Raw genomic sequence first — 21,716 nt, forward strand, 5'->3', positions numbered from 1 at the left:
GGTTTCAGGGAACAGAAGCACAGGGGGAGCTGAGAGGGAAAACAGGGTGTGTTATTTGCTGTGTGGAAAGCTGAATCAAATCTTTAAGCGTCTAACTATACTTTCTTAGAGCCTTCTCTATATGTCACAAGGCAGCTCAGCTGCTTACTGACTGTTGCGTACAAATCTTTTTCCAAAAGTGTTTACGAGCTTGACCTCTCCCTCTGGTGCAGCACGTGACGGAGACTCTGCTCACTTTCAACGCAGCAGACGATGATCTAGCTGGCTGCTAGGTTCAGAGGTCATCTGACCAATAGTCTTCCTCCAGCTGGTCAGGTGACAGGCTGGCAGGTCATTCTGTATAAATAGGATGGTGTAATTCTGTTTGTTTGTAATTCCTAATTATTCAGTTTGGCTGAAGAGTTGAGGTGTATTATGGAATTGTTCTTAATTTTCTAATGGTTCAGTAGGTCTTCATAATTGGCAGCCTCTGAAATTTGAATACACGGTATACATACATATAACATTGCTAACATTTCCTTGTGCTTGATCTAGGAAAAGGCATCCACCTCAAAAACAGAACCCAACCCAACTGCTAAAAAACCCGATAACCTTCGAGGCTGTGATTTACTGCAGGAGGTCTCTGTCACTATCCGGAGATTTAAGAAAACATCCATACCCAAGGAAAGGTAAGCATGCTTTACACTGCTAAAGTTTAAATGCAGTTAGCAGTATCTGCATCTCGACTAGATCCCTGTGTTTGCAAAACAATCATTGCTGTTTTGAGTACAGAATGACATTTTTATCATTATTTACCATAAATATGTAAAAAACCACAATTGTGATTATTGTGAACTTTGTACAGCTCTGTTCTGTTGAGAAGAATATTGTCATTCAAACATGTCATTCACCTGCTGCTGGAAATAAATGGGCAACTGTGTACAGCTATAGCATATAGGACTGAAACTGGTGATCACAGTCACCTGTACTGTTGGGGGATTGATAAGGCAAAATAGTGTTTGGCTGTGATATGAAATGAAGAGCCACACGCCTGAAGTAGCAGCCTGATAGAACTAACCAAAAATGAGTTTGAGGGGTCATCACGTGACAAAAAATAAGTGTTGTGAAAATATCCAGTCAGCCCGGTTCAGTCTTTATTTCTTAAGTGGGACTTTGTTTGCTCCACGTGAAGCCTCGGTGTTACTCTTCTCTTCCAGAGTTCAGAGGTGCGCTATGCTGCAGTTCCCCGAGTTCCATGAGAAGCTCCTGAACAGCCTGTGCAGGAAGCCGGGGGAGAGCCCAGCCACAGAGCACTCTCTCAGTCTGGTTTTAGACATACTCTGCTGGCTGGCTGGAGTCTATTCAAATGGGCCATGCAGGTGAGGGTGAATCTTCATGATTTTCAGCAATGCCTTTTGTCAGGATCTTGACCCGGGACAAACTGACTTGATTTTATGTTGTTTTTTTGTTTGTTCCTTTAGTCTGAGTCAAGGAAAAGAAGGACTGCTGACAAAAACAAGAAAACGACTCACAGACATTGTACGAGTTTGCTTCTTTGAAGCTGGTCGAAGTATAGCTCACAAGTGTGCCCGGTTCCTTGCACTATGTATAAGGTAAAATGGGAGTTTGCTGCTTTTAATATTCTTTTTCTACCCAGTATAGTGCTGGACATGTTCGGTGGACTTTTTACTCCCATTTCAAGTTTGAGACTTCTTATTCTGTAGGAGCAGTATTGTTTGTCAGCCAATGGATCTTTCATATCATTTTGGATAAGTGGTTTCAGAAAAGAGAAGGAGAATGAATGTGATTCTGTCTGTACAAGTTGATGCACATCAGCAAGACATTCAGTCTTAAGATTAAACAAAGTATCTCTGTGCCTTGCAAGGCTTTTTTTAAAAAAAAAACAATTTCTAGGGCCGGTACTTCACAAGGCAATTTATTTTATTATTGTCACAGCAATGGAAAGGGTGAGCCAAGCCAGCAAGGATTTGGGTCTGCTCTGCTGAAGGCTTTGCTGGACAATATGCCTTACTTGCCAGCAGCAGCAACTGGTGGTATGTACCTGCTTGTCTTCAGCAATGTGAAAGGGTGTTGCTCTCACAGAGGGAAAGCTGCCGGCACTAACTGGAGTGTACTTGTGTGTCCCAGGGTCGGTCTTCTGGTATTTTGTGCTGCTGAACTACGTGAAGGATGAGGACCTGGCTGGCTGCAGCACAGCCTGCGCCTCCCTCCTCACTGCTGTGTCCAGACAGCTCCAGGACAGACTGACGCCTCTAGAAGCTTTACTCCAGACTAGGTCAGTGTCTCCTTTCTGTCTTCCTGTTGGACCACGAGAACTGGAAATGCATTCCAGTGGTACCCACTGTGCCTATAGAAAATCTACACACATTAAATCAGAATGTGTTTTTGCCTTAATTGGCACATTGTTAGGCATATCCTCCAAGTGACAGACACTGTGAAAAGTTATTACAAATGAAAACAATGAATGTTTCTCACATTCTATATGAATGCTTCTCAGATGTGAAAAAGCTAATGGCTAAAACTGCTCTTAAATAGTTTTAACATAAGAAACAACTTGATATCAATGGAAAATGGTATAACATAGCAGAATACTCATCATACTAGCCCTAAACTTATTCTGATGTATGATTTACCACCAAACGTTTTAACACGGGCTGTTGTGAAAGCGTTTTTTTTGTTTTTCAGATATGGCTTGTACAGTTCGCCATTTGATCCAGTTCTGTTTGACTTGGAAGTTAGTGGCTCATCCTGCAAGAATGCCTTCAATAGCAGCATTGGTGTCCAGTCAGATGAGATTGACTTGTCAGATGTACTCTCAGGTATGTCATATTATTCTGATTTACCCTTAGAGAACAGCAGTAGCGTTGCTGTTCCTCTCGTGCCCACAGCGACCCCACAGTTCTGTTTCACTGTGACTGCACCGACCCCCCGCTGTTGGCACACGTGGTGCTAATCTGTAGTTTACAAGCAGTACACTGTGAAACTCAAAAACATGTCCAACTAAATCATGTTTCTTTGGGTGGATATTCAGCGCACAGCACTGAGAAGTAGGATTTCGTCCCTTTTAGCAGCTCCAGAGGCTCTCTGCATAAACTACATTTTGACTCGTTGAAACAGACCGGTGATACTCACTCCTGTTCCAAGAGGCCTGCAGCCCACCAAGTTTCATATGTGACCTGTCACTGTCAATGAGTGAAGACTTTAACACTTTAAGACCTTACTGCATGCCATGACTTACGAACATCTGTATAGTAGTTGCAGTGGTGTTCCTTAATTGAGAAACTGATATTCCAGAGCATTCCTAATTGAATAGGGAAGCCTAAATATCACATTCCAATAAAATGTCCTTATGTAAACTGAGTAAAATTTAACTAACTTGGGTTTTATAAAGTTAGGTGACTGTTTCCAGGAGGCTAAGAATGGTTGCCAGATCCCTGCTAACACATGTGAATAATGGCCAGTGACTATAAATGATATTATAATTTATGAGATGTAACTCAAGTGCCTTGTAGTGCTCTCGGAAACAATTTCGGAAGACCTTTCACAAGGTTCTCTACCAGTCAATCTTTGTGTGAAAAATGACTCAGGATTTCAGAATTTGCAAAGCTTGGTGTAGTGGCTTACAACCAAGACAGGTTGCTACAGGAAAATTGAAATCTCACAAATCTGTTCTCTATTTTGTAAAAGGAAGATATTTAAAAAAAAACTGGAAAAAGTTCAAAGAGCGCAAAAAAGACCCTCCCTGAGCCTTGAGGGAGGATCTGATTGAGGTCTTCAGAGTTTTATTGGGGATCGATAAGGTATATCCTAGTAGTTAAATCAAGTTACACTCAGTGATTAAAATGCAGTAACATAGTTAGAAATATGTGCTTGATAAATATTATTAGAACATTAGTGGAGGGGGTGACCCTGTGTATTTTAGATATGTGATGTATTCATTCAGTGTGCAGGTCCTGGAGGAGCCCTGATGGACACAGGGACCTGTTCTCATCTTTTCTTATGTTCTTGTGTTGAGGCGTCCTAAGGCTGTCAGCAGTTTCAGTGCTGTAGAGCCTTTTAGGATGTCATCTGTTTACCTTTCAGAAGTCTGGGTGGAAATGACAGCGGATACAAGGGACCCAATAAGTAGCGGTTGCGGTTTTGCCGCCCTTGTGCTCCGCTCGGGCTCTGCGTTGCGATGGCTGCCGCGGTCTGGGCCTTAACTGTCTGTGCTTTGCAGGGACTGGTAAAGTTAGCAGCTGTGCAGCTGCGGAGGGGAGCTTCACTGCCCTAACAGGTCTCCTCGAAGTCGAGCCTCTCCACTTTACTTGCGTTTCCACTAGTGACGGTACTAGGGTGGAAAGGGATGATGCAAGTATGTTTACCGGTATATACCCTTTTTCCTTAATTCATTACTTTCCAGTGCTTTTTTTGCTTGATGAATGTTTGATGATGCATCCTCACCTTATTTCCAGAGTATTGCTCTTTATTGGATATCGCCTTCCTGTCTTGTGTAAAGAAATCTCAGAAGGAGGTTGTACACTTATTGTGCTTACCAGAAAATGTTTCACAGTTTCAACAAAACAAAAATCTTCTTTGTTTATGCAATTCAGGGAGTATCAGTTAAAAAAAATGTGTCTTGTATTTTTAGGAAGTGTTTGAGATAAACCAAAAAAAAAAATTTATTTATTCTTAAGCCTATTTAGTTAAAATGTTTCTTTCAAAGAAGGTGGGGTGGTTTGAGTGCTGTGCTCTGAGTAGCGTGTTGCTCTGTCTTGCAGTGAGTACATTCGGGGTGACCCCGACAGTGGGGGGTCTCTCGGCTGGGACGGTGGGCGAGGCCTCGACGGCTCTCAGCTCGGCGGCCCAGGTGGCGCTGCAGTCCCTCTCTCACGCCATGGTGTCGGCGGAGCAGCAGCTGCAGGTCCTGCAGGAGAAACAGCAGCAGCTCCTCAAGCTGCAGCAGCAGGTTGGGCTCCCCCGCTCTCTCACACTCACCCATGCTTCAGCTGTGAGCCCGGAACGAGGAGATTGCTGCTTGCTCGCATGGTGAATGGCCTCACTTTCACAGTGGGCAACATCTGAACATGACTGTAGAGCAGTCATAGCATTGCTGCCTTGTAGCTCTGGGCTCAGGTCTGGACCTGGGGATGCTAACTGCATGGAGTTTGTATGTTCTTCCTGTGTTCATGTGGGTTTCCTCCAGCAGTCCAAAGACATACTGGTAGGTTAATCGGCTTCTGGGAGATCTGGCCCTGGTGAGAGTGCATGTGTATTTGTGTCGGTGTGTGTGCCCTGTGATGGACTGGCGTCCCGCCCAGCATGTTCCCTGCGATGTGGCCGTTATTTGATAGGATAGACTCCAGCCACCCTGCAACCCTGAATTGGAAGAAGTTTTTAGAGAAACAAGATAAAAGTGACTTTACAGGTGTTTGTAGAGTGTTTTTTAACCGTGCTTAGAAGTGACCAAAGGAATTTTGAAGTGTGTGAAAGGAACACTTCATTTCAAGCTGAAGTAGCTGTAGTTTTGTTTACAGCCGTAGCTGTAGTTGTTTTCTTTGAAAGTTGAGACATTTATTCATCCCCTCAGTGCTACCTCACAGCCATGTAACGCCCAGCAGCCTAGCTCCCATGTGCTGACGCTGTGCGTGTGTTGTGTTGGTGCTGGCAGCAGGCTCGTCACCCCTCTGGTCTCCCGCAGAAAGCCAAGCTGGAGGCGAAGCTCCACCAGACCACGTCGGCGGCGGCCGCGGCGGCATCCGCGGTGGGGCCGATCCACAACTCCGTGCCTCCCAGCACCGCCCCCGGCTTCTTCATCCACCCCTCGGACGTCATCCCGCCCACCCCCAAAACCACCCCCCTGTTCATGACGCCGCCCCTCACGCCCCCCAACGAGGCCGTGTCCGCCGCCATCAGCGTGGAGCTGGCGCAGCTCTTCCCCGGCTCGGTCATCGACCCGCCGCCCGTCAGCCTGGCCGCGCACAACAAGAGCGCGCACAAGGCCAAGCCGGTCAGTGCCGCCCCGCGGGTCAGGACCCGCTCCTGAGCTTCTCGCGTTAAAGCAGCGAACACATTCTGTAGGTCAGGCGAAGCTCTTTGTCAGTTAAATCTTGGTGACGGGTTTGGCCATTTTCGCGATGTTCTTCTTAATAGAGACAAATGATTTTAGAAGCCTGTACATCTCAAGCAAATTTTGGTTTAAAGGCAGTTTGGCCTTTACTTTTTACATTCATTGTAAAGTAACTTATTGTGGTTTTAAGACTTCTTCGTTTTATGAATCCTTTGTCTAATAATGAAATGTTTGCTTGATTCCCCAGAGCCCTATTGGGAGTGGCTTGGCACTTGCGATCTCCCACGCCTCTCACTTTCTCCAGCCTCCTCCCCACCAGTCCATCATCATAGAGAGGATGCACTCTGGTAAATGCCAAGAAGGTCATGACCTTCTCTTGTTGTTCTCAGTGCTTCATGGTTGTATGTGAAAAGAGAGGGGATCATCTGATCCCTCGTCATTGTTGCCATTATCATTGTAGTCTGTCTGCAGTTACTGTGTCCCCTGTAAAGCAAAACACACTAATAAGGAATGCCGCCAGTTCTGCTGTTGATGGATGGATTCTAAGCTGTGTATGTTCTTCTGACTGCCTGCAGGTGCTCGGCGGTTTGTGACATTAGATTTTGGCAGACCTGTCCTCCTCACCGATGTTCTAATCCCCACTTGTGGAGACTTGGCTTCCTTGTCCATCGACATCTGGACTCTGGGAGAGGAAGTGGATGGGAGGCGTCTTGTGGTGGCTACTGACATCAGCACACATTCACTTATTTTGCACGATCTGTTGCCTCCTCCGGTCTGCAGGTTCATGAAGGTGCGCGTCTGTCCCTCTAGGATCAATGTGTAGAATGTGTCAGTGTAAAGTTTTGGTGGCAAGACTGCAGGATGCTGTGGTGTTCGGATTTGGGACAATGGTTTTTGGGGGATTACAGACACCGATCTGGCAAATGTTAACCCGTAAGAAGACTGGACTGGCATGTTTGCCATGGTATTAAAAAATAAGTACACATGACAGCTTTGGAATTTTACAGATCCCTCTCAGTAATTATTCATTTTACTTTAAAAAATCAGGATGTAACGAAGTAGAAAATATACAGTCGAAGCATAAAAATGAGAGCTTTGGGTTTTGACTTCAGACTGGTGTTTCTTCCAGATCACTGTTATTGGTCGATACGGCAGCACCAACGCAAGAGCAAAGATCCCTCTGGGCTTTTACTATGGGCACACATATATCTTGCCATGGGAGAGCGAGCTCAAGTTAATGCATGATCCTTTAAGAGGCGAGAATGACTCTGCCAGTCAGCCAGATGTTGATCAACACCTGGCAATGATGGTGGCACTGCAGGAAGACATACAGTGCAGGTAAGTGAAGAAGACAGGGGTTCTTTAGTCTAGTATACTCATTTTTCATATTGTTTTCAAATAATGAGGCGATTACAGTTGCTTAGGTGTTTAGATATGAATAGTCTATCAAACCATGAGGCGGTTGTTGTTGGATGTAATGCATTCCATTTTAGTGATTTTTCTTTGTAAGATAGTAAGAAGACAAGTCTAAGCAGACAAACTGAAGTTGTAGATGTCTTTAAGATTTTTCTTTTTAATTATAACATCTTATGTTTGACGTTCTTGGAAAAATCTGTTTTTTACAATGTAGTGGCTGTGTAGTATTACCCGCAAGTTGTTATAGCCTTTTCTTTGGAAATGTAAAAATCAGTATAGGTGGCTCACATGTTTTGTTTGTCCAATTAGGTATAATCTAGCCTGTCACAGGCTGGAGACCTTGTTGCAGATTATTGATCTGCCCCCACTGAACAGTGCCAATAATGCCCAGTACTTCCTACGGAAGCCCGACAAGGCAGTGGAGGAAGACACGCGTGTGTTCTCGGCGTATCAGGACTGTATTCAGCTGCAGCTGCAACTGAACCTGGCGCACCACGCGGTTCAGAGGCTGCGGGTCTCTCTCGGTGCCAGCAGAAAGGTGCTTCCCGAGGCCTACGATCCCAAAGAGCTCATCCAGAACTCCTCCACAGAGCAGCTGCGCACCATCATCCGGTACCTGCTTGACACCCTGCTCAGCCTGCTGCACACCTCCAATGGTGAGGGGGTTTAGGTCTCGGAGTTCGAGTCTGCGTGTGCGTTAAAGGACATGAAGCTAGGATGTGGATACATTTCTTGTACATGAAAATAATTATACAAAATTTAATTGAATTAGAATTACTTTCACCAGACATTTCTGCCTCCAGGTCTTCAGGTGCCTTAAATAATATTCTTAAGCCTATTTAGTTGAAAATATTTAAATATTTTTGTATTATTTTCACTTTTTAGCTCACAGCATTCTGGGTTGAGTGAATTTTAATTACCTCATCTTTAAGTGAAGGGCTTTTCTTTGGCATATTAAATCTGGTAAAAATAATTGTTTTTCTTCAGGGAATTTTGTTAGTCTTAAGCGCCGTGCAGATCTCTCTTGTTTCTGTCTGGAACTCACGAGAAACTTGACTGAAACGCTCTCTGTCCTCCCTTTGCCTCAGGTCACTCGGTCCCATCAGTCCTTCAGAGTACATTCCACGCCCAGGCCTGCGAGGAGCTCTTCAAGCACCTGTGTATCAGCGGCACCCCAAAGATCCGCCTCCATGCTGGGCTGCTGCTGGTGCAGCTCTGTGGAGGGGAGCGGTGGTGGGGCCAGTTCCTCTCCAACGTTTTGCAGGAGCTTTACAACTCCGAGCAGCTCCTCATCTTCCCTCAGGACAGGTGTGTTATGAATTTGTCTTCTTGCCATGAAAGGAAAGAAACCGACTTGTAGTTGAATGCAGATCTGTGACACTACGTCCGATGGAGATGATCAGTTGTGCAGTATTTCTGCAATGCTATTGGTGTGGCTTGGCCAGGTTTTCCTCGGTTCACCATGCACAAGCTCCCGGGAAGTGTCAGGCTCCTGAGCTGGGAACGTGCTAACCTGCCACAACCCTTCGTCAGTTGCCACTTCCTCAGCTCCCTGTGCCACTGTGCCCTGCTGGAGGAGGAGCGCTTCTCTCACAGATGGCAGGGGTGAAGTTATCCCAATCTGCTGCTCGCATTACTTATGAAGGGCACTGAATTCTCTGCTCCAGATTATCAGACATCTTCCTAAATTGTACTTTTTGTGCCGCATATACTAAAAACTGAACCTGAAAATGATACATACGAAGCCTTACTATCATTTAGCACCTTGCGGAAGAAAATCATGTTTGTGTTCCTGTCTAGACATTAAATTATAGATGGACGACTTAAGTTTGCATTACTGGAAGAGTCTCTGTTACTATATTTGTGTTTTTCCTTTGTGTGTGTGTTTTAGGGTATTTATACTTTTGTCCTGCATTGGCCAAAGATCTCTCAGCAACAGTGGGGTCCTGGAAGGTTTGCTGAACCTCCTGGACAGCTTACTGTCCCCACTCCAGCAACAAGCTGTGGCACAAAGGCGCACAGAAGGTAGGTGTGACGGAAGCGACACTCCGAAGTGTTCCGGAGACGAGCTGTTGGAATTCTGCTGTCACGCTTCATGAGCGTAGCACTCAGGGGGCGCTGGTGTGTGCTTCCTTGTCAGGAGTCCTGGACATCCCCATGATCAGCTGGGTGGTGATGCTTGTGTCTCGGCTGCTCGACTATGTGGCCAGTGTGGAAGACGAAGCAGCTGCTGCCAAGAAGCACCTCAATGGGAAAGAAAGAGAGCGAGTAGTAACAGGTACCCCCTCCCTTTGGGACTGCTGCTCCTACTCTGATGAATCTTCTCTTCCAGGTGTTAGCATCAGTGTCGAACGGTTTCTGGGTAAATGGTAATTGGTGTCCTGTTCTTGCACATTTTGCATTCCTCATTATTTCAGCCTTTACATTATTAAAAAGGCAGAACAGGCTTTGCACTTTTCTTTTGCAAACAGTATGCTTAGAAAAGTTTTTTGAGGTCTAAAATGAAGGCTTTTATTCACTGTCGTTCTGGGGAGAGATGAGAAACGCTGTTTCGTTCCTGGCTAGAATGTAATTTTTTAATTGTTTTACAGTACATCATGAACCTCAAAGCTTTAAGGTTTTGTGTTCTGCACTGCCCCGCTATATTTAAAAAATGTTCTTTTTTCCACCAAACAGGAAGTCAGTGGAGCTTTATTAATAACAGCCTTCAGTCTCAGAGCCTAAACAGATCAACCAAAGGAAACAGCAGCTTAGATCGATTATATTCAAGGAAAATCCGGAAGCAGCTCGTCCATCATAAACAGGTAATGTCTGGGTTTAAACCACTCAAGTGCATGGATCTCTATAGCATTGAATTTTTTCTGCATTTTATTTTTTCATACTAAGAATTGGCAGTTGTTATTCTTATTATTCCCACCAAATTTGTAGTACCAGGTGTTTTTTTCCACATCTCAGCTTGTGGGTTTATGTAGGTCACACCCCTAATTCCCATCTACAGCCTCTTTGTGCAATAATCACTTCAGTTTACCCACCCTACTCCCTGACAAGGTTACTGTCCACACACTTTTCCTGTGGCTAATCAATCGTTTTTGATTGCCGAGTTCTTGCATCTTGATCGGCTGTGCTGTTCTGTGATAATTGCTCTTATTCATGATGCCGAGAAGGAGAGAATGTGGGTAGGCTCCTCTGACGTACAGCCTTGTACTCGAGATTCAGTGCTCATTGCAGGAGAGGTGGGTCCCACACCGACAGAATTGTGTTCCTGTAAGGTCCTTGGAGTCTGCAAGGGTCAGTGCATCACTTAGAGAACCCTGGCCGACTGATTCCACCCCCACCACCACCCTCAGTCCTACCCGGCTGACAGTTGGTCTCTGCCACTTGGGGAATCACAGTCACAGTCAGCTAGTGACATGACCCAGGCTCGAACCCGTGATCAAACCCTCATCTTGCGCTCAGTCAAGCACCTTTCTCCAGTCAAGTAACTCAGGAGGCCCCTGTTCTTGTGCCTTTCAATAGAAAATGAAAAGCTACTTGTTCTATAGAAGATTTTTTAAATCTTCAGAAATTGTATTTTGTTTACATTTTTTACATCTAATAAGACGAGAGGCACTGTTTCTCATACTTATTTCTTCAAAATGCTTGTACTGTCGTAATACTGGAGATGGAACTGTTAATATTGATACTTTGCAGAATATTGATAGTGCCCTTTTCTTTGCAGCAGCTAAATTTATTGAAAGCGAAACAGAAAGCCCTAGTGGAGCAAATAGAGAAAGAAAAAATCCAGAGCAACAAGGGGTCATCGTACAAACTGTTGGTGGAGCAGGCGAAGCTAAAGCAAGCCACCTCGAAGGTGATCAGGACTCTCGTCAATGTGTCGCAGGCCTACCGCGATTGTTCTCTGCATCTCTCTTATACAGTCACTGAATGAACATGTACATGCATGACGAGGATTACTCTTGGAACATCTTGTTTTGCATTGATTAAAATGGAGGAAAAGACTAAAACACATTTTTATAGGGTACCCTCTTCAAACGCTTAATTTTTTTTTTACCAAGCTGTGCTGGAAGTTCGGTAATATTAATGATGTTGTATGTTATGATGATATCAGTAGGAGATATCGGATAATGAAACAGTAAAATACAGTATGGCCGTAGGCGAGGCGAGTCACTGACATGTTTCGCTGCCTTGTGTCTGTGATCTGCAGCACTTTAAGGACCTGATTCGGCTGCGGCGCACTGCCGAGTGGCCCCGTTCCACGCTCGACACCGAGGCCTCTGCAGTGAAGGAGTCCCCAGAGGTCGAGCCTCTGCCTTTCACCCTGGCGCACGAGCGCTGCATCTCCGTGGTGCAGAAACTGGCCCTCTTCCTGCTCTCCATGGACTTCACCTGCCACGCAGATCTCTTGCTGTTCGTCTGCAAGGTCAGCGCTCCCCTGGCTGAGGAGGCCCTGGGCAGGCGGCGCGCGGCCTTCACGCTGCTCTCCCTGTATCAGACCCTTGATGTACACCCGTCTCCTCAAAAGGGGACAAAACTTTTCACGACCACGGCATCAAGTATTTGCAGTCTTCCTTCTCTGCAGTAGTTTAATTCTCTCCATCTGATTAGTAATTCTCAAATCTTACATTTCGGTTAAATGAGAGAAATTGAACATTAATATCTGGTTACCTAGAACTGTAATTTCTGGTGGCTTGGTATGTGAGGCTCCCACCTGAAACTCGTCTTGTAAGTCTTGGTTACAGTGCCTGGATCACACAGCATAAGGATTTTATACTAGTGTAGTGCAGGGCCACACGGCACTCCATCTAGCCACCTCTGTCTGCAGGTTCAAGCAATTGCGGTGTTTGCCATGTATATAAACTTCTCTTAGTGAGATGTGACTTTTTCTTCTAGTTGGCAAGTTGTACATGAATTATCAAAGGGTTTCACTTTCATTTTACTTTGAGACTTGTGAAACCTAAAAGAAACATATGTCTTAAAGTGCAGCAAGGAAAAAGAAAATTATTATTTTTTTTACTGCTGACATAGCATCAAATTAGACCGTTTAAATTAGAAAAAAAAGTTGCAAAGATGGCCTAACAGGTGCAGGGTCTGCATCCGCATAGACATCGGCAAATCAAAAGGCAAAACTCCTCAAGTTGTCTGACTTTCAAACATCAGTACAGAAGAACAAATCTCCATTAGTTGTTTTAATAATCGATACATACAAGAGAACAAGTCATTGCTCTTGGGAGCTGTTTGCGGTGGCATGGCATACCGCCTGCTTCCAGCTTTCTTCTTGGTTGCCTTCCAAGTGAAAGCAGTGTGTGCCCTTTCCATGGCTGGTCCAGAAAACCCACACCACGAATGATAGGCGTGAGTGCAGTCTTCGACCTTCTGCTGCATTATAGCTTGAACTGGCTTTGTGGATCAGGCTAATCAGTGGGAACCTAACCACCATTTATCATATTGTTTTTATGGGAAAATACGTCGCAAGTTACAAACAACAGACTCTCATACGTTTTGTTACGTGGCACGTTTGTAAGTTGTGACGTCCTGCACACAGAGGTGGGCCCTCCGTTATGAAGATCAGAAGGCAGTATAGTTTGTGTTGTGCATGACTCAGTATTGGCCTTTTCAGTTTTGTAATAGAGCTCCTATATCGCGTGCAGTAAATTTCATGAAGCAGTTTCAAATTTTGCTTCATTTATACTTAATATATTTTTTGGGCTTGTTTCGGTTGCTTTCACTTCATTCATTTAAATGAAATGAAATGAGTGTAGTATATGACCTTTCATAATGAATGTTTATATAGTACAATTCTGTATTATTCTATAATTGCACAAGTGATGGTCCCAATAATTGCATGTATGAGGCTTCCTGCGCTGCACTTTTTATAATTTAAATAATCCTTGTTGATTGATATAGGCCTGCAGGGTGGCTCAAGTCCCAGTGTTGTGTGTGTTTGTCTGTGACTGTGCAGGTGCTGGCCAGGATTGCCAACGCCACCCGGCCCACCATCCACCTGTGTGAGGTGGTCAGCGAGCAGCAGCTGGAGAGGCTCCTGCTGCTGCTGGTGGGAACGGACTTCAACAGAGGTGACATCTCGTGGGGGGGCGCCTGGGCCCAGTACTCGCTCACCTGCATGGTGCAGGACATTCTGGCAGGTACGCCCCACCAAACGCCTTTTAAAACTCCACTCCGTTTTCTTGAGCGTTGTGATCTGGACCTTTTCCTTCTGCGGCTCTTTGTGATCTCTTGAGCTGTGGTGGAACTGATGTTGAGTTATTGTGCAATGGCATTACCGTACAGCAGGGGTGTCCAAACTACGGCCTGTGGGCCAATTGCAACCCGCCACTGTTTCTGAAGCGGCCCGTGAGCTAATTTAGAACTATGATTAGATTTGGCCCGATTAGTAAGTAAAAAGTGCAGTTCCTATTGTGAACACTGGGAGCCGCCATCACGTAAAATCACATCTCAAACCTGATTAGCTACCCCCTCTCCTCCTCTTTACCCTCTTCAGAACTTGAATTCTGTACATTAACGTCAGCAAGCTTTTGAAAATGGCGGAACCAAGGAAATGAAAAATTGACATTGCATGCAGGAGATTCCAGCCACACCGGCAAAATGAATACTTTTCCACCAAGTTTATTTTTATTATTGGAGCTGGCCTGTGGCCCGCTGCTCCACAGTTTCTTCTCTGTCTGGCCCCCAGTAAAAAAAAATGTTGACATCCCTGCCGTGCAGTCTTGGGGAAGGGCACAGCGCTGTGCAGTTTCCCGGTAGCTTGGCCGTGATGTTGATCCTGTTGTGGCCCCTCAGGGGAGCTGATGTCCCCCGTGTCTGTGGAGGTGATGGAGGATGGGGCCATTGGGGAGGAGACTGGGGCGTCCGCGGGCGACTCGGACGACTCCCTGCAGCAGCCCACGGCCATCCCGCTGGTGGAGACGATCGACGAGGCCCTCGCTCCGGATATCATCTCAGGTACCCCAAGGACATCCTTCACACCAAATAGCTTGTTATTTGAATTATCGAGGGAGTCACCACCAGTTTGATAGGTAGTATTTTAAGATTAGGAGTTACTTTCATTTTCTCAACAAAAAGTACAAGTTTCCTGAAGCGCTTGCCAACTACGGTTTCAGTTTTAGACGTTTGCAGCATGTGAGCATGTCAGGTGTCTAGGAAATTCTGTTATGTTTTAATAAGATGTGACTTTTTTTTCTTGAAGGCCAAAGTATGTAGCTGTTCAAGCATCCTAAACAAATTAATGAAATCTGAGTATTCTATGAGGTATATTTTAAAAAAATCAATACAGTGCTTTTTAGTTACTATTTTTGACTCACTGCGCAATTATGAATGGTCGGATGTATTGGCACAAGGTTAGGAATCTCACAACCGCACTCGGGGAAGAGGAGGCAGTGGTTCAGTGTCGACTGGAGGTGAAGCAGCGAGTTCCTTCCTGACAGCACTGCAGGCCCCCTGGGAGGCCTCGGGGGACACTGTTTAGAGCTCTGTGCCCCGGCTGTCTAATCCCAGTTTACTCTTAGCGGCTCTCAGCCAATCGTGCCCCACTGCTTGGGGAATCCCAGTCCCCATTGGCTAGTGACGTGACCCAGGCTCGAAGCCACAATGCCTTGCTCAAACTGCACTTGGGCCAGCGCCTGTACCGCTTGGCCACTCAGGACCCCCTACACCGAGTTTTAAACTCTTTGTTTCCAATTATGGTATTTATTATACTATAAAAAGTGCATGTTTGGCAGTAAAGCGCTGCTCGAAGAGAAACGTTCTGACAAAACAACGGTTTCCCAATCTGTTTTAATTACTGTTTTATGTTCTGCTTAAAATATTCCTGTGTGGAGAATGGGGGGATTGTCTGAAATCCTGTGGCCCTGAAGTCTTTTTTCCCTTTGTGTATAAAAAGTGTTGCAAAAGCATTCCTTAATTAAGACAGTCTGCCTAGTTGCAGGATTTGTCTGGATTCTAAAAGGCTTGCTTAACAGTTGTCTTCAAAAGTTATCAATGTGTATAATTTCACATCAGTAATCACTCGTTTTTAATAGAAATTGCATTTGTTAAATCAGTAGAGAATAAAAACTTGTAGATTACTGGCAACAGGAAGTGGAACATAAACAGTACTGGGACCTCCCAACCCTCTACAAGTGTTAACATCTACGGCCTTAAAATTGCCTAGTACACCCTAAATAGCTTATTACTGTGCTGCAAAAGTGTGCTTGCTTGGCAATATTAAAGCTGTTTTCGTTATCCAAAGGTGCTCCACCTCTATCATCTTTGGAAAAAGATAAAGACATAGACTTTGACTTGCTACAAGACCTCATGGATGTTGATATTGATCCTTTAGATATTGATTTGGAAAAAGATCCCCTCGCTGCCAAAGTCTTTAAGGTATGGTATGCATGGCTTTTTCAAATTGTTTTTTCTTCTTTGCATGAATTATGAATTATTACAGGTATTATTATAGCCATACTGTAGTCAGGATTCTTGTTTTATATGCGTGAAACTTGCTTGTTCATGCTGCTGTGACCTTAAGTAAAGATTTGTCTAGGCTAATGTTAGAATTATTTTGTTTCTTGTAAGACCCTTTTCCTTACCTTGTTCCTTACAGAACCTTCTGTAAAACTTTATATATATGATTATTTACACCCCGTAGTTTAGGTCTTGGTCACAAATGCATTGTAGGGATAAACTTCAAAGTGTCCTTATTAGTTAATTTTGTAGCAATTCCACTTAGTAGTAGTGCTGACACATAACTAAGAATTTGTCAGCAGTTCTGCTAAGCCTATTTTCTGGTCCTTTATTAAAAAACAGCATTTTGTGGCTGGTTTGACACTTTGCAGTCTGAAGGAGGAGTAAATAGCATGTTGGACTGTGGATGTCTGCCTCCCTGAACATCGCTGTTCATAAAGAATGGCGTTGCCGTTTCTTTGGGACCTCCCTGTCTGCCATCACTAGTACAGTAACTGCTGTAAAGAAAGCAGCAGATCTAAAAATGTCACTAATATCTCTGTATTCTTTGCAAAAGCCTATAAGCAGTACCTGGTATGACTACTGGGGTGCTGACTACGGCACCTACAGCTACAATCCTTACATCGGAGGGGTGGGTATCCCCGTGTCCAAGCCGCCCGCGGTCGCCGAGAAGCCTGGGTCGCAAAGCCTGTCCGTCTCCGTGTCTCAAGGTATTGGCGCTCTCGCGCGTCTCCGCCGGCACGGTCTCCTCCGCGCGGGCCGCTGGGCCGCTGGAGGCGTGTCTAGCAAGGGCTTGTGTGCTTTCTGGCAGCGCTGGACGCCCGTCTGGAGGTGGGCCTGGAGCAGCAGGCGGAGCTGATGCTGAAGATGATGGCCACCCTGGAGGCCGACTCGGTGCTGCAGGCCCTGACCTCCACTTCCCCGGCAGGTATGCCAGCCGCGCACGGGGCTCGGGGCTTCTGTTCGCTTGTCCAGCATGGCGCGTACCTCCCACGACAGCTGCGTGTGCGGCCACCAGTGATTATCGGATTATTTTCCGAAGCCGGGCTGTTACATCCTGCTCGCTTCAGTAGTGAGTCTTTGTATCTTTGTTGTTGTTGGAGTTGTTTTGTACTGTTTCTTGGGTTTGTCACTTTGCGGGCTACAGTCTGAAGAAAGGTCTCATGAAGTATTATTGTATGAAATAGGTTTCCGTTGCTCTTTAAACCTGATGTAAAAAAGGATTATAAATTAAAGAAAATAAAATGAACCAACTGTACATTTTGGTTTAGACTTTATGACATTTTTTAGTTGTATGCATACATTTGCGCGAACTAGTAGCCAGTCTCTGTGGGGAAAAATACTAAAACTGTGAAACGGTGCACAGCAGGTGAAGGTTGGACTTGGCAGGCAGCGGCACGGATCACGTGAAACTTGTTCTCCTCCCCAGTGGCTCAGTCCAACAATGGAACGGACGACTCTTTGCTGAGGGGGCTGCACGCCTCGAGCCAGGCCGGCCAGCTGGCCGTGCAGTCCTCCTCCGTGCCCATGCTGAGCGCCTGCTTCAACAAGCTCTTCTCCATGCTGCAGGTGCATCACGTGCAGGTACGGCCCACGCAGGCGATCGGTGTCCGCAGGAGGCAGATACAAAAACCCCCAGTCTTGGTTTGGCTCAGCAGTCTCTTTCACAAGTGAAAAACCCTGAGCTTGCATTTTTAGAGAGGTACATTCTTGGGGGTGTACTAAACACATTGTTCTGGTCCGATACTGATATTTGGTTTACCCCACTGAGACTGCGATACTTGTGATCATTTGTAATGGAGCACATGAGATTTGTTAACCTGCTAGAGCAAAGTGGAAGTCCGTCTAGTAATCCCTTCCAGCACTTGTATAAAACTTTTCATCCCAAAGGATGCTATAGTGGTGGTCAGCATTGCACAGAGTGCTTAGACCCTGGATTCAATTCTGGACCTGGGATGCTATCTGCTTCCCTGTTTGTGGGGGTTACATCCGTTTGAAAAGGGATGGATGGATCCTGAAGGGTTTTATATGTAGGAATGGTGCCACTTCACCCTCCCTGAAGTGTGGAACCTCCCTCAGTGATGCCGACAGCAGCCCCACACCTGCAGGGAGTAGTTCGGCAGAACTGACAACTTGTCTCATCTACTACGTTAAGACACAGGGTGGAATTTAGCAAAGATGTCCGTTATGAAGAGTGCTGAGATCTTTAATGACCCAGTAGTTTAACATCTCATCTGAAGGACGGCTTCCCCTACCGCACTGTAGTAACAACCTGCTTCTCCTTTACATTCTGTATGTATTTAAGTTTAAGATCTATATAGAGCCAGATTAAAGTCAGGCGGTGTCCATAGTTCCAGTGTTCTGTTTCTCTCACTATACAGTACATATACTGTATTTTACATGCCCTAAAGAGCGCTGGATTCCAATTTCAAAATTATTAATTTTTGAATAACTTAGTTACATAAATGCCTATTAATATTTCCGAGTTGTAATTCCTCTACAAGACAAAAAGATCCAGCTTTTTCAAGGAAAAGTCAAGGAAACTGTAGATCTACAGCCTAATTTGAAATTTCTAATATAATCACGGTAGTCATAAGTTGCATGTTCCAGGATTTCCGTACTCATTTACAGCAGTTAATGTTTAATATATTGGAGAGGATAAGGACAGATTGTAATAAAAAGACCCCATAAATCAGTTTTGCTTTCAGGTAGAAATATTTCCACTGCTCCTCTTTAACTACCTTTCTGGCATTTCTTTCAAGGGGTGTTAAAAGGGTTCATAGTAATTAAGTTGTAGCAAGTGGGAGGCTTCCAAAATTCCCAAATATTTAGAGCTTTAATACAATCACTCATCTAAATCTCATCCTATTTGTTGCCAGTTGCCCCTGGAGGTACCTTGTATAATTTATGAATGAATTGACAACCTATGACATACTTAATCTTAATACTTTTAATTTTCCGTGCTATTAGCCATCCCAAGTTCATCAATTTTAATTCTGTCATCTAAGGTTAGGACTGCCTCTTCACGATTTTTCTCTTGGTTTTCAGCTCCGCCAGCAGTGTTTCTTCCCCATAAGCGACAGTGGCTTATGCCCTCGGTTGAATCATTCTGGTATAAAACTATTGTGGTCACAGGTTCCGTAAGAAAGCTTAGCACTTAATACAGTTTATATGAGACATGAGTTTCCTGTGGTTACTGAATCCAGGTTGTCGGTCGAGTAGATTTGACTGCTGCTGCATTTATGGTTGCACGTCCCGTGATTATCACCAGCTGCGTGTACTTCTGAAAAATAGAATAAGGATAAAGAAGCTACGGTTTGATCGCGATCAGTAATTTACCTAGTGTACGTGACATTTATTTTTATAGTAGATAAATAGCAGATAAACAAAACAAACGCATTGTCACATCGGTTTTTGCTTCAACACAATGGGAGACTGAACATACTTGCAACAATAACTATCTTTTTCTCTAAAAAATATTTTCAGTAGGAGAAATTCTGTTACTTTTTCTTTTACCATCTGCGAATCCCTCTCTCTCGTCAGCTGGAGTCTCTGCTGCAGCTGTGGCTCACTTTGAGCATGAACTCTGGCTCCGCAGGGAGTGAAGAGAATGGCTCGGATGTCTTCTTGTTTAATGCCAGCAGGGTGCCCACCATCCCACTGAATCAAGGTGAGCCCGATCAAGGACTGAATGAGGGAGGGGCAGGACTGTCGCTCTGTGGAACAGATCTCCTTTATGCATCTTACTGCGAGACGGTGATTGAGTTGTTTAGCTTAAGACGGTTCGGTTTCAAGGTCTCAGACTGATAAGGTAGTTGTTAGATGAGTGGTCCTTTTTCTTTTCCTCTCAGTAGGACTGCTAAGTTTTCGTATTTGTCAGTACAGTTAAAGATGCTGTGGATATAGTATAATGCATTGATCAGCTGGGACACGTTTTTTTTTTTGCTTGTTCCACAGCTTCTATCTCCAGCTTTTTGACTGTCCTGGCCTGGTACCCCAACACTTCATTAAGGACCTGGTGCCTTGTGCTTCATAGTCTCACACTCATGACCAATATGCAGCTCAGTGGTGAGTGTTTAAAAAAAGAACCCTAGTATTCGTATTCAATTTCTTTTGCACTGAGACTAGTTGTTTATATCTGTTGTCTACTTTAATCTTATTTCCAGTCATTCACAGCTAAAGAATTCTGCTATAAATAAGATTGTGAGGGACAGTCGAATCGCCCCCCTCTGTATTTGTGCATGCATCAAGACATTGTGTTTTTTTATTCAAGCTGTTCCAAACAATGCAATGGGTGCCCATGAAAGCACTGCTCAGCTGATGGTGTCGGATCCCAATCTTCTTCATGTTCTTGTGAGATTCCTGTCGGGGACAAGCCCTCATGGAACCAGTCAGCACAGCTCACAGGTTGGAGTTTATTGTACTTATATTCTAATGAGGCCACTTGACTGAATCGTATTGTCTGTCCTGTAAATCTGTGAATGGAAATGTAAAGAATGCTGCTTTTCTGTTATTGTGAGTTGTCTTCCATAACTAAACTTCTGAGCTCTTTAACTGAGAATTCATGCACTAATGTGTGCCTGTCTGATTGTAGGTTGGGCCCACAGCTACCCAAGCTATGCAAGAATTTCTTACCAGGCTTCAAGTGCACCTTTCTTCAACATGCCCTCAGATGTTCAGCGAATTTCTCCTGAAACTCATGCACATTTTATCTACTGAAAGGTATGATATCTTGAACCTCTTAGAATGTACTTTTGGGTTTTTGTTTTTCATTAAATGTTTAATGCCCCAGTGTCATATTAATGATTGTGCCTGCCTGATAGACACTGGTGTATCGGCACTAAGTAAAGCAAACGCAGAAAAGAGAATCTTCGTTCTGATAAAAAAAGGAGAAATGTTATGATTATGGGTTATAGTAATCGTAATTAAATCTTCCTCTTTGTCTTATACAAGTAGGAGTAGCACTAGTGTAAAACTGGCATGTTTTACAGGTACATGAAATCTTAACAGAAAACGACAATTTTTTTTATTGAAAGACAGAGATACTCTTGTATGTAGTTCATATGACTTCCTACCTGAATTGTGGTTAGTTATCTTAAGGTGGTTAAGGGGCATATTTCTAGTTCCTTTGTTCATGTTGTCAAATTGGCATAGATTGTTGTTGTAAAAAGAAGTGCAGTGGGTTTATAATTTGAGCAGTCGTACATGATGATTTTGACTTGCTTGTTATCAATTTCTGTTTTAAAGATGTGCCCTCATTTTACATTTATATTCCTCTCTAAGTTGCCTTTCTCAATAATCTAATATTAGTTGTGTATAGATCTGTAGCCTGCAGATTATTAGTAATTTTAATGGATTGCCTGGCCTATTTTCTTCCAGTCAATAACTCCTTAATGCAATTTGTCATTATTTGATTTAACAGTTTTTGAGTGTGCATGGTTTAGTCATTTATTTTACAAGCTTTGTTTACTCTGTGACTTAATTCCAATCTGGCCAGATCAAAATGTATTGTATCAAATAAAATGTCTTTTTCCACGGTATTCTCTGTTTTTCTAGAAACTGCGGCGTTTGTGGTCTGATTGTGACTTAATACTAGGCTTAATACTCTGTTTTTGATTGATGTGGTATTTTTGGAACTTTTAAGCTTTGTTAAATTGAAGAATCTTCCATGTATGCTTGTAAAATGAGGTACACATGGATCCATTGAATAGATATCTTGAGCCAATTCAATGAGAAATTATTTTTAACCTTCGGTTGTGACTGGCATGCCATCTCGGTTATATCTGCCTTG

At 44.2% G+C, this 21,716-nt stretch overlaps 1 protein-coding gene across 9 annotated transcripts in view; it reads left to right on the plus strand.

Annotated features, from left to right (window-relative positions):
* The window catches only part of birc6 (baculoviral IAP repeat containing 6), a 110,977-nt gene that overhangs the window by 25,953 nt on the left and 63,308 nt on the right, over nucleotides 1-21,716 (plus strand). For 3 of the 9 annotated variants that reach the window (XM_015362782.2, XM_069179939.1, XM_015362784.2), the window contains exons 17-45: nucleotides 535-668; nucleotides 1,197-1,358; nucleotides 1,461-1,592; nucleotides 1,936-2,033; nucleotides 2,128-2,275; nucleotides 2,686-2,819; nucleotides 4,220-4,366; nucleotides 4,761-4,948; nucleotides 5,651-5,989; nucleotides 6,297-6,396; nucleotides 6,625-6,839; nucleotides 7,179-7,387; nucleotides 7,775-8,121; nucleotides 8,554-8,773; nucleotides 9,357-9,490; nucleotides 9,606-9,743; nucleotides 10,142-10,269; nucleotides 11,184-11,315; nucleotides 11,670-11,885; nucleotides 13,425-13,608; nucleotides 14,264-14,425; nucleotides 15,711-15,844; nucleotides 16,482-16,635; nucleotides 16,737-16,853; nucleotides 17,355-17,509; nucleotides 19,469-19,595; nucleotides 19,883-19,993; nucleotides 20,199-20,332; nucleotides 20,520-20,647. In XM_015362782.2, coding sequence (XP_015218268.2) covers nucleotides 535-668; nucleotides 1,197-1,358; nucleotides 1,461-1,592; nucleotides 1,936-2,033; nucleotides 2,128-2,275; nucleotides 2,686-2,819; nucleotides 4,220-4,366; nucleotides 4,761-4,948; nucleotides 5,651-5,989; nucleotides 6,297-6,396; nucleotides 6,625-6,839; nucleotides 7,179-7,387; nucleotides 7,775-8,121; nucleotides 8,554-8,773; nucleotides 9,357-9,490; nucleotides 9,606-9,743; nucleotides 10,142-10,269; nucleotides 11,184-11,315; nucleotides 11,670-11,885; nucleotides 13,425-13,608; nucleotides 14,264-14,425; nucleotides 15,711-15,844; nucleotides 16,482-16,635; nucleotides 16,737-16,853; nucleotides 17,355-17,509; nucleotides 19,469-19,595; nucleotides 19,883-19,993; nucleotides 20,199-20,332; nucleotides 20,520-20,647 — 4,727 coding nt within the window. The remainder of the gene's footprint in view (nucleotides 1-534; nucleotides 669-1,196; nucleotides 1,359-1,460; nucleotides 1,593-1,935; nucleotides 2,034-2,127; nucleotides 2,276-2,685; nucleotides 2,820-4,219; nucleotides 4,367-4,760; nucleotides 4,949-5,650; nucleotides 5,990-6,296; nucleotides 6,397-6,624; nucleotides 6,840-7,178; nucleotides 7,388-7,774; nucleotides 8,122-8,553; nucleotides 8,774-9,356; nucleotides 9,491-9,605; nucleotides 9,744-10,141; nucleotides 10,270-11,183; nucleotides 11,316-11,669; nucleotides 11,886-13,424; nucleotides 13,609-14,263; nucleotides 14,426-15,710; nucleotides 15,845-16,481; nucleotides 16,636-16,736; nucleotides 16,854-17,354; nucleotides 17,510-19,468; nucleotides 19,596-19,882; nucleotides 19,994-20,198; nucleotides 20,333-20,519; nucleotides 20,648-21,716) is intronic. The other 6 variants (XM_015362786.2, XM_015362788.2, XM_015362787.2 and 3 more) reach the window with 4 other exon arrangements.

Source organism: Lepisosteus oculatus, chromosome 17 (genome assembly GCF_040954835.1).
Source record: "Lepisosteus oculatus isolate fLepOcu1 chromosome 17, fLepOcu1.hap2, whole genome shotgun sequence".
Classification (NCBI taxonomy): Eukaryota; Metazoa; Chordata; class Actinopteri; order Semionotiformes; family Lepisosteidae; genus Lepisosteus; species Lepisosteus oculatus.